This window comes from Coregonus clupeaformis, chromosome 36 (assembly GCF_020615455.1).
Source record: "Coregonus clupeaformis isolate EN_2021a chromosome 36, ASM2061545v1, whole genome shotgun sequence".
NCBI lineage: Eukaryota > Metazoa > Chordata > Actinopteri > Salmoniformes > Salmonidae > Coregonus > Coregonus clupeaformis.
In genome coordinates this window covers 20,488,867-20,500,473 of record NC_059227.1, presented here as the reverse complement: position 1 = coordinate 20,500,473, position 11,607 = coordinate 20,488,867, and the positions used below count along the sequence as shown (strand labels likewise).

At 40.7% G+C, this 11,607-nt stretch overlaps 1 protein-coding gene across 5 annotated transcripts; it reads left to right on the top strand.

Annotated features, from left to right (window-relative positions):
* Positions 1 to 392: 392 nt before the first annotated feature.
* Positions 393 to 11,607, top strand: LOC121552664. 5 transcript variants are annotated; one of them, XM_041865661.2, is made up of 11 exons: positions 397 to 799; positions 938 to 983; positions 4,964 to 5,033; positions 5,132 to 5,198; positions 5,291 to 5,418; positions 5,565 to 5,634; positions 5,762 to 5,971; positions 9,938 to 10,093; positions 10,204 to 10,299; positions 10,418 to 10,609; positions 10,757 to 11,607. In XM_041865661.2, the coding sequence occupies exons 3-11, from the start codon at positions 5,025 to 5,027 to the stop codon at positions 10,969 to 10,971; spliced, it is 1,143 nt and encodes a 380-aa protein (XP_041721595.1). In that variant the 5' UTR covers positions 397 to 799; positions 938 to 983; positions 4,964 to 5,024; the 3' UTR covers positions 10,972 to 11,607. The 5 variants fall into 5 exon arrangements, 4 of the variants coding, with proteins under 4 accessions (XP_041721595.1, XP_041721594.1, XP_041721593.1 ...); XM_041865660.2 differs by having other exon boundaries at positions 923 to 983; XM_041865659.2 differs by having other exon boundaries at positions 893 to 983.

Genomic DNA, 11,607 nt, shown 5'->3' with positions numbered 1-11,607 from the left:
GGAAGCCAGAGGCGCGTTTCATAGAAACAGCAGAAGTTGCTGTTTGCTGTCGGTGCATATATATACAGTGAGGAAAAGGGATAAATGGGCCAAAATCTGTCTTCTCCAGCAGGTGGCGATCTTTCGTTTTTTTCACTCACCAAGGGAGGTCAATGAGAGGGTGTCAAATTTGGTTAACAATAAATGTAATGGCTTATTTGCTACGTGCGGCTTTTGATCGAAAATAAGTTCCTTAATGCTTAGGATGTTTCGAGTGTACTGATATAAGTAGGACACGTGACATCCCGACAACTTTGAGAAAAAACACTTTATAAGGAGTTGTGCCTGTTTTCGCATTCGTATCTGCCCTCTCATTGGCTAGAATGGTCCCACCTGAGCTTGCCTCCTCCCGACTGCCCTCCATGTTTGAAGACATTTGTTTTCATTGTTAGACTGGCCAATATAATGTATAATCTGTGATATGTACCTCCCCCGACTTTACTCGTCGATTTCCGTCTACAGTCGGCTACTTTCGGTTTACCTAAAACGCGCCCAGTGCAAGTGTGATGTATTGGAGAAGCAGTTTCTGTATCGTCCACGCTTTTCGGAATCCTTGGGACGTCCAAACTCTGACGTTACACCATCAAAGTTGACATTTTAAATGGTTATGATACTTCTTATTATAGATCAATGTTAAGGTAAGGGTTAGGTAAGGATAATGGTTAAGGTCAGGGTAGGGGGTAGGGTTTAGGGTTTAGGATTTCCCAAGGATTCCGAACAGCACTGTCTTTGGCTTCACTTTCACTTTACCAGAAATCATGTGAGTACGTCACGGATAATTCAATATTGAAAGTATAAGTCAAAGGACACCGAAAATTTGCAGTTTTTGACGTCCAACTCATCAAACCCACAGTCATTGCATCCAACTCTTATCTAAACCCAGTGACTGTTTCTCAAGGCCAGTCTGATCTTGGCAGCGTGATAAAGTTATTCAACAGCAGCAGGTGAGTTGATACTCATAATTTTCATGCCTCCACTCGTGGCCAATGACTAGGCACTAGGACAAACGTATTTTCATGATTTCACTTATATCATCAAAATCAATACATTGTAGCACGTTTTTTGGGCTCATTCAGTAGGTATTACCCATATAAGTAGATTCATGTTGAAAAATAATGTTAAAATAACATTTTATATTCCTAAAACATACGTTGAAAATGATACTGTTTCTGCTTCCTGATGTTATGGATTTTTGATTTATAGCCCAGTGTCAAAACACCGGTTTTAGATGTCCAAATTCATAATCAATATGCTGAAATAAGTCGTGATATGTTGAAGAAAATACATACAAATTACTCCCTACACACACTAGTCACACTTGTGTTCAGATAACTTGTATTTTGCTAAATTAGTAGGCCTACCTTTTGCTAAATTAGTAGGCCTACCTTATACAGTAAACTGCTCACCCACCAATATTTACCAAGTGGTCACTCTAGACTGACATTTTGCTTGTTCTACTGAAATCAATAGATTGGGCAAATTAATCACTGACTTTGTTATTATTCTTTAGCCCGCTATAGACCTTAAACAATTTAAGCTATTAACACAGACCAACTTCTAAATGTCCAGACTACCCCAAATTGGATTGCTTGAGAAAATATTTTTGATAGCATTTAAGCTTTTTGAACTATACCCATATTTAATGTGGTCCTCTGTAGCTCAGCTGGTAGAGCACGGCGCTTGTAACGCCAAGGTAGTGGGTTCGATCCCCGGGACCACCCATACACAAAAATGTATGCACGCATGACTGTAAGTCGCTTTGGATAAAAGCGTCTGCTAAATGGCATATTATTATTATTATTATTATTATTATTATTATTATTATTATTATTAAATGAGCTCTCAATGCATTTCAATGTCAAAAAAAGGCCCATAGACTTGAATGGTAAAAAAATAAGCAATTCTAGACCTATCTCCTCCTACATCGTTTAAGCTATCAACACCAGACCAACGTTGAGATGTTCAGACTGGCCCAACTTAGATTGCTTGTCAAAGTAGATTTGATACTATGTATACTTTTGGAACTATAACCATCTACATTTGCATAAACTAACATGGGTTTGAATGAGATCCATACGAATACAGTGGTAGCTATTCAAAATGGTCCTGCTCAAATCAAATCAAATGTTATTTGCCACATGCGCCGAATACAACAGGTGTAGACCTTACAGTGAAATGTTTACTTACAAGCCCTTAACCAACAATGCAGTTTTAAGAAAAAAAGTGTTAAGTAAAAAATTGATAAGTTAAAAATAACAAATAATTAAAGAGCACCAGTAAAATAAAATAACAGTAGGGAGGCTATATACAGGGGATACCGGTACAGAGTCAATGTGCGGGGGCACCGGTTAGCCGAGGTAATTTAGGTAATATGTACATGTGGGTAGAGTTAAAGTAACTATGCATAGATAATAAACAGAGTAGCAGCAGCGTAAAAAGAGGGGGGGACATTGCAAATAGTCTGGGTAGCCATTTGATTAGCTGTACAGGAGTCTTATGGCTTGGGGGTAGAAGCTGTTAAGAAGCCTTTTGGACCTAGAATTTGCGCTCCGGTACCGCTTGCCGTGCAGTAGCAGAGGGAACAGTCTATGACTAGGGTGGCTGGAGTCTTTGACAATTTTTAGGGCCTTCCTCTGACACCGCCTGATGTAGAGGTCCTGGATGGCAGGAAGCTTGGCCCCAGTGATGTACTGGGCTGTATGCACTACCCTCTGTAGTGTCTTGCGGTCGGAGGCCGAACAGTTGCCATACCAGGCAGTGATGCAACCAGTCAGGATGCTCTCGATGGTGCAGCTGTATAACTTTCTGAGGATCTGAGGACACATGCCAAATCTTTTCTGTCTCCTTTTCAGTCTCCTTAGGCTTTGTCGTGCCCTCTTCACGACTGTCTTGGTATGTTTGGACCATGATAGTTTGTTGGTGATGTGGACACCAAGGAACTTGAAGCTCTCAACCTGTTCCACTACAGCCCTGCTCCTTGGTTAGTTAAGCTACAAGACCAACCTTTTTTTTTACCCCCATTTTCTCCCCAATTTCATGCTATCCAATTAGTAGTTACAGTCTTGTCCTATTGCTGCAACTCCCGTACGGACTCGGGAGAGGCGAAGGTCGAGAGCCATGAGTCCTCCGAAACACGACTCTGCCAAGCCGCACTGCTTCTTGACACACTTCTCGCTTAACCCGGAAGCCAGCCACACTAATGTGTCGGAGGAAACGCTGTACAACTGGCGACCGTGTCAGCGTGCATGCGCCCAGCCCGCCACAGGAGTCACTAGAGCGCAATGGGACAAGGACATCCCGGCCGGCCAAACCCTCCCCTAACCCGGACGATGCTGGGCCAATTGTGCGTCGCCTCATGGGTCTCCCGGTCGCGGCCGGCTGCAACACAGACCGAGATCTAACCCGGATATGTAGTGACGCCTCAAGCACTGCGATGCAGTGCCTTAGACTGCTGCGCCACTCGGGAGGCCAAAGACCAACTTTAAAACATTCATGCTGTTCTTACTTCAAATTCTCTTAAACCAAATTCTCTAAAACTATTTAAATTGGCATAAAATAATTCACCAACAGTAACTCTTTAACCTTTCAAGCTAGAGACACCAAACCAACTTTCTCATGTTCAGGCTATCCTAACTTCAAATTGTTAACTTTTATCAACTATAACTATATAAATTAGGATAAGATAACACAGTAACTCTTGAACCGTTCAAGCTAAAGACACCAAACCAACTTTTGCATGTTCAGGCTATCATATCCAATCAATCAGCCAATCAATCAACACATTTTTTACACCTATATACTTTTTCAAGTATAACCAGTCCCTACCATTACTACTGCAGTCACTATACCACTACTAAAACCTATTTCAAAACCATAAATACTTTTTAAAAAGCTAGCAAGCACACCACATCTTCTTCAGGAAATGTACTTTTCTAGTTTGTATTGAAATCAATGAAACTGGGACAATAACTGCAGAGACATGTACTTCTAACAGACAAACCTCAATGAACTTGAGTATAGTACATATACCAGTCGATAAATGAGAGCCTGTAGTAGTCATTTATTAACTCATATCTCTGTGAGAAAATGTTTACGGCAGACAGCCAATACAAAGAAGGTAACACAACACTTTTTTGACTGGATCATTTCAACTAATCACCACCTCACATCGGTTTCTAAATAGCGACGGGTTGGCTTTCATTTGAATGATAGCTTAATCCCAAAATCTGCGAATTCATGTGAGGCAAGAGACGTTTGTAGGAGGAGCGCCCAAATTGTTTCTTGCCACCGTGGTCTGAAAATCACAGCTTTTTTCTAAGTCCCACTAAGGACAGGCGCATATGACAAAAACACTGGTACTAAACCAAAGATATTGATCTGTTTCAAGCAATCAAATTTGTAAGATCGTGACCGATATAAACTTTTCTACTAACACCACCAATCTGAGGTAAAAAGGATGTGTATTTCCTGTAATTCTTGTGTGGTGAAAACGTTAGTTTGTGTAATGTACTAATACGTTCTGTCTACTGTAGGGAATTTTGTGTATATAAAATGTCAAAATAATTCAATATAAGATGATAGTAAACAATGACATCAATTTCTTACTACTTTTACCATGGAGAAAGTTTAAAAATGCTCCTAACCACAATTGAACCGGGCGCTCTAGACTAGAGCTTCTGTGTGGCAGGCTGAATGTTTGACGTCTCTACGACTGTGTCTACTATACCTTGTCCCTATCATTGGATTCGTAAATTCAATATCCAGGCTTAGCTTACTCAATATTTTGCAACATGAAAACGTTGCAGATAAATTGCATATTGTAGGCTACTTCACAATGCATTTTTTGTTGTTGTTGAAAGTGTTGTAACGTTGTGCCCAGACTAGTAAATATACCTGCATTAATGTGTTGTTACCATAATGACAGGTCATAGCAGAGTGGATCAAATCCTATTTCCCTACAGCAGCATCAGTGTGAAAGTACAAGTATGAGTCAGGTAACTACAATTACATGATACAATAACATTAAGCAGCTGTGTCAACCTGTGAACAATGCTTTGGACTAATAAATAGCATATCAATGTCTTCCTCCTAGGCAAGGACAAAGAGTTTGGAAGAGCAAATCAGGGGCCTCTCACCAGTTGCAGCACATGCCCTGGCAAGTAAGTTAACATGAAACATTTCACTGAGCTTTATGCAATGTGTTGTCAGTCTTTGTCAACTGTGTTCCTAATTACATCATATTTGTTTTTAGGTGCTGAAATTACAGATGACATTGAAATTCAAGAGTTAACAAGAGAAGATCTGACCGAACTTCTGCCAGGTGTTCAGCATTTTAAACTTAGAAAGAAGATCAGTGAACTTCTAACCAAATCTAAACAGGTTGGTATAGCCCCAAAAGCTTATATAGCTACTGTACCACTATTCTGGAATCATTCACTAGTTAATAGAATGATGATGTTTGATTCAATGTGCAATTCCATTGGATGTACTAATCCCCCATTTTCTGTAATATTTCTGTTTCTTAGGACACAGCTACACCTATTGCTTTAGTTCTTAACGAGCTGAGGGAATTCCTTCCGGTTGATGTCATGGAGAGTAAGTCACGTTTCAAAACAATTCAGCATAGCACTCACCCAATACAGTTTTGGTGTATCTTTGGTTTAATACAGTTTTGGTGTATCTTTGGTTGTTATTGTATGCACTGGTCACTTTCTCCTTACAGATGCACTTGTTCCTGGGGGAGTGTTACATGGCTACTTCCCTATTCTTAGAGATTTGGAGAAGCAGCTGGCCAAAGCCCTGAACTTCATTCAGGAACACATTAGAATGCTCGAGAGCTACATTGGAGAACAGTCCATGGAGGCTCAGAGCAGTGCTGAGTCCCCATTAGTTGACTCTGCTACAGCAGGAAACCAGCCTTCAAATGTTGCAGGTAAATGACATAACTGCTGTGTTAGTTGCAGCATAGTGGGTCTCATCCATCCCTCATCCTTCATTAATCAAAAGACGGTAGATGATGGTATACAAATCATAAACACTGTAGTAGATTTCATGGATAGTATAGTTTTGTTGAGAAGGTAAACATTCACAAGGCCTAGGTTGGCTTCAACTAGTGGGACTTTAATGGCGCGCAAACACAGTCTTGTCTTAGCCTGAAAGAACCCCATTCTTCAATACTTTTTTAGTCCAGAAAACATGGCACCTCAGGACCACCAGGTAACTCAACCTTTAACAGGGCACATTATTATAAAAATGTAAGAATTCTATAGATGTTATTAAACTCGTTTACAGCTGGCCAAGCTAACCACAATGACTTGCACAGACTCACAAGAATGTGCTGCAATACTGTTGGAATTTAATTCCTAGTATTTTATGTGGTCCTCAGCCTTATGTGCTGCTGACACCCAGGCCAAACGAGTGTTACTTACAGTGGCTTGCGAAAGTATTCACCCCCCTTGGCATTTTTCCTATTTTGTTGTCTTACAACCTGGAATGAAAATGTATTTTTGGGGGGTTTGTATCATTTGATTTACACAAAATGCCTACCACTTTGAAGATGCAAAATATTTTTTCTTGTGAAACAAACAAGAAATAAGACAAAAAAACAGAACTTGAGCGTGCATAACTATTCACTCCCCCAAAATCAATACTTTGTAGAGCCACCTTTTGCACGAATTACAGCTTGAAGTCTCTTGGGGTATGTCTCTATAAGCTTGGCACATCTAGCCACTGGGATTTTTGCCCATTCTTCAAGGCAAAGCTGCTCCAGCTCCTTCAAGTTGAATGGGTTCCGCTGGTGTACAGCAATCTTTAAGTCATACCACAGATTTTCAATTGGATTGAGGTCTGGGCTTTGACTAGGCCATTCCAAGACATTTAAATGTTTCCCCTTAAACCACTCAAGTGTTGCTTTAGCAGTATGCTTAGGGTCATTGTCCTGCTGGAAGGTGAACCTCCGTCCCAGTCTCAAATCTCTGGAAGACTGAAACAGGTTTCCCTCAAGAATTTCCCTGTATTTAGCGCCATCCATCATTCCTTCAATTCTGACCAGTTTCCCAGTCCCTGCCGATGAAAAACATCCCCACAGCATGATGCTGCCACCACCATGCTTCACTGTGGGGATGGTGTTCTCAGGGTGATGAGAGGTGTTGGGTTTGTGCCAGACATAGCGTTTTCCTTGATGGCCATAAAGCTCAATTTGAGTCTCATCTTACCAGAGTACCTTCTTCCATATGTTTGAGGAGTCTCCCACATGCCTTTTGGTGAACACCAAACGTGTTTGCTTATTTTTTTCTTTAAGCAATGGCTTTTTTCTGGCCACTCTTCCGTAAAGCCCTGCTCTGTGGAGTGTACGGCTTAAAGAGGTCCTATGGACAGATACTAAAATCTCCGCTGTGGAGCTTTGCAGCTCCTTCAGGGTTATCTTTGGTCTCTTTGTTGCCTCTCTGATTAATGCCCTCCTTGCCTGGTCCATGAGTTTAGGTGGGCGGCCCTCTCTTGGCAGGTTTGTTGTGGTGCCATATTCTTTCAATTTCTTAATAATGGATTTAATGGTGCTCCGTGGGATGTTCAAAGTTTCTGATATTTTTTTATAACCCAACTCTGATCTGTACTTCTCCACAACTTTGTCCCTGACCTGTTTGGAGAGCTCCTTGGTCTTCATGGTGCCGCTTGCTTGGTGGTGCCCCTTGCTTAGTGGTGTTGCAGACACTGGGGCCTTTCAGAAGTGTATATATACTGAGATCATGTGACAGATCATGTGACACTTAGATTGCACACAGGTGGACTATATTTAACTAATTATGTGACTTCTGAAGGTAATTGGTTGCACCAGATCTTATTTAGGGGCTTCATAGCAAAGGAGGTGAATACACATGCACACACCACTTTTCCGTTGTTTATTTTGTAGAATTTTTTGAAACCAGTTATTTTTTTCATTTCGCTTCACCAATTTGGACTATTTTGTGTAGGACCATTACATGAAATCCAAATAAAAATCCATTTAAATTACAGGTTGTAATGCAACAAAATAGGAAAAACGCCAAGGGGGGTGAATACTTTTGCAAGGCACTGTATCTCGTGGGCAGAACAGACAAACCTTCAAGGAAGCTCTGGATGAGACCTCAATATCATACTCTCATACTTCACATCCTTCAGGAGCAGCTGGTAACCTATGTAATATTTCAAACACTTCATTTCAAATCAAATGTTATTTGTCACATGCACAGAATACAACCTTACTATGAAATGCTTACTTACAAGCCCTTATCCAACAATGCAGTTAAGAAAAATAAGAGTTAAGAAAATATTTACTAAAAATAGAGTTGCAAAGAAAAAGTCCAGTGTCTGTGTTCTTTTGCCCATCTTAATCTTTTCTTTTTATTGGCCAGTCTGAGATATGGCTTTTTCTTTGCAACTCTGCCTAGGTCAGCATCCGGGAGTCACCTCTTCACTGTTGACGTTGAGACTGGTGTTTTGCGGGTACTATTTAATGAAGCTGCCAGTTGAGGACCTGTGAGGCGCCTTTTTCTCAAACTAGACACTCTAATGTATTTGTCCTCTTGCTCAGTTGTGCACCGGGGCCTCCCATTCCTCTTTCAATTCTAGTTAGAGACTGTTTGCGCTGTTCTGTGAAGGGAGTAGTACACAGCGCTGTACGAGATCTTCAGTTTCTTGGCAATTTCTCGCATGGAATAGCCTTCATTTCTCAGAACAAGAATAGACTTTCAAAAGAAAGTTATTTGTTTCTGGCCATGTTGAGCCTGTAATCGAACCCACAATTGCTGATGCTCCAGATACTCAACTAGTCTCAAGAAGGCCAGTTTTATTGCTTCTTTAATCAGTACAACCGTTTTCAGCTGTGCTAACATAATTGCAAAAGGGTTTTCTAATAATCAATTAGCCTTTTAAAATGATAAACTTGGATTAGCAAACACAACATGCCATTGAAACATAGGACTGATGGTTGCTGATAATGGGCCTCTGTACGCCTATGTAGCCCTATTTGGTAAAATACCAAGTCCATATTATGGCAAGAACAGCTCAAATAAGCAAAGAGAAACGACAGTCCATCATTACTTTAAAACATGAAGGCCAGTCAATACTGAACATTTCAAGAACTTTGAAAGTTTCTTCAAGTGCAGTCGCAAAAACCATCAAGCGCTATGATGAAACTGTCTCTCATAAACAGTGAGTAGCAGCAGCGTATAAAAAGGGGGGTGGGGGGATCAATGCAAATAGTCCAGGTAGCCATTTGATTAGCTGTTCAGCAGTCTTATGGCTTGGGGGTAGAAGCTGATAAAAAGCCTTTTGGACCTAGACTTGGCACTCCGGTACCGCTTGCCGTGTGGTACCAGAGAGAACAGTGAATGACTAGGGTGGCTGGAGTCTTTGGCAATTTTTAGGGCCTTCCTCTGACACCGCTTGGTATAGAGGTCCTGGGTGGCAGGAAGCTTGGCCCCAGTGATGTGCTGGACCGTACGCACTACCCTCTGTAGCGCCTTGCGGTCAGAGGCCGAGCAGTTGCCATACCAGGCGGTGATGCAACCAGTCAGGATGCTCTCGATGGTGCAGCTGTATAACTTTTTGAGTATCTGAGGACCCATGCCAAATCTTTTCAGTCTCCTGAGGGGGAATAGGTGTTTTTGTGCCCTCTTCACAACTGTCTTGGTGTGTTTGGACCATGATAGTTTGTTGGTGATATTGACACCAAGGAACTTGAAGCTCTCAACCTGCTCCACTACAGCCCTGTCGATGAGAATGGGGGCATGCTCGGCCCTCTTTTTCCTGTAGTCCACGATCATCTCCTTTGGCTGTTGGCTGTGTACCTGGTATTAAAATACTTTGCAAAAGTGTTTGATTAGAATTTACAGGTATGCTATGTGGTTCTCATCCTTAGGCTCTGACACCCAGTTACAAAGAGGAATAAGAGGTGCTCCTCAAAGTTCCACTGGTAGTGGGCCAACCAAGCCACGAGGCATACTAGAGAAATCACACTCTGCAAACCCTCCAGGAGCAGTAGGTTTGAAACAGCCTTTTGCAACATCCTACACAGGTCAATATCAAAACCTAAAAACTGTTCAGTCGTAAACTCCTTTAATGATATTTGGAATTGGACACAATTATTGTGTTGAGAAAGTGTGTGATTTAAATTCATACTTTCAGATATGAAGTCCTCATCTGTAGATTGTAGCTTCCAGCCCAAACAAAAAGCGGAAGGTTGGCTGAAGAGAATTGGTTTGCAAAATGAGAAACAACTAGGTGAGACTCTTAATGAATATGATACTCATCTTACCTCATAATAAATTTAATTATTATTATTGTTATTATATTATCTTGGGATTGTACAAAGTGTAAAGTAATTTTTTGTCTTGAACAGTTAAAGTCCATTCACGAGTCTGTGGAAAAACCCTGAACTATCACCTTGCACTCATGAAACAAGTGGATGATCTGGGAGTAGGACTTCAGCGAGAGGAGACCAGTGCAGAGGACTGCCAAGTCCTAATACTCTTCTGTCCTGTTACATCTCGTGTGGGAACAGACATTGATGCTGCCATGAGCCAAGTTCCAAGTAGGAAAGCCCTTTCAGATTACACAATGAAAGTAACTCAACAGGATGTATTGGTCCATGTTGTAGAATTACTTTTTATGTCTCTAATTAAAAATATATTTTTAAGTGGAAGTACTTTTCTAAAGCTTTGATTTTGTCTCTCAACAGGTAACAGATATGCCATTCTAGTGGTGATGCACCATACTTTTGATCCCAACTTTGTCACAAGCCAGAGATCTGCATCTAACTACAAAAACGTAGTGGAAGTTCATGTTCTCTTTCATGACTCTGTGGGACTTCTGCATTGTCAAACAAATGCTAAAGCAGTGACTCTCATACATAAGGCCTTACAGAAATACAACAGCATTACTGACACACGTTAAGTGCCCCATGGTGGCAACACAAAGTAGTCTGAAGTCTAACGCGCAAACATGATTTAAAAACCTCAAATTCTATAACGTCCATTCAAGGCATTGGTCATTCATTCTAGTTCAGAATAAAGCAAATCACAATCTGTGTAGTGAACCAAATTAATGATTATGTTGATACTCAATCGGGACTAAATTAGATGTCTCACTGTAGAACAGCTGCTATGAATGAATCTTTGAAGTGGCTGCCCTCCAAGCATGTCCAAGCATGTCCTCAAACACTATGTGGGATGCCTCATATTTGTGAATTTCAGATTTTCCTTATTTTAGTATTAGAAGCACTTATTTTGTTGTTGGAGGTACTTTTAACAAATGCTTGTCTTTGTGACTACTCAATCATAAGAGATTGAAAAGTTGTACCTACAGTATCATTAATGATAATGTTTTGCTTACACATGTTCTGAATTATTTTCATAGATTAAGAGAAGGAAAGAAGTGTTCCATCAAATATTGAATAACTTAGTAAGAATGACATTGAGATGTTTTTTCCCCAAAACTCTTCTGATAACATACAGTAGTACATACAGTGCCTTCGGAAAGTATTCAGACCCCTTGACTTTTTCCACATTGTTACGTTACAGCCTTATTCTA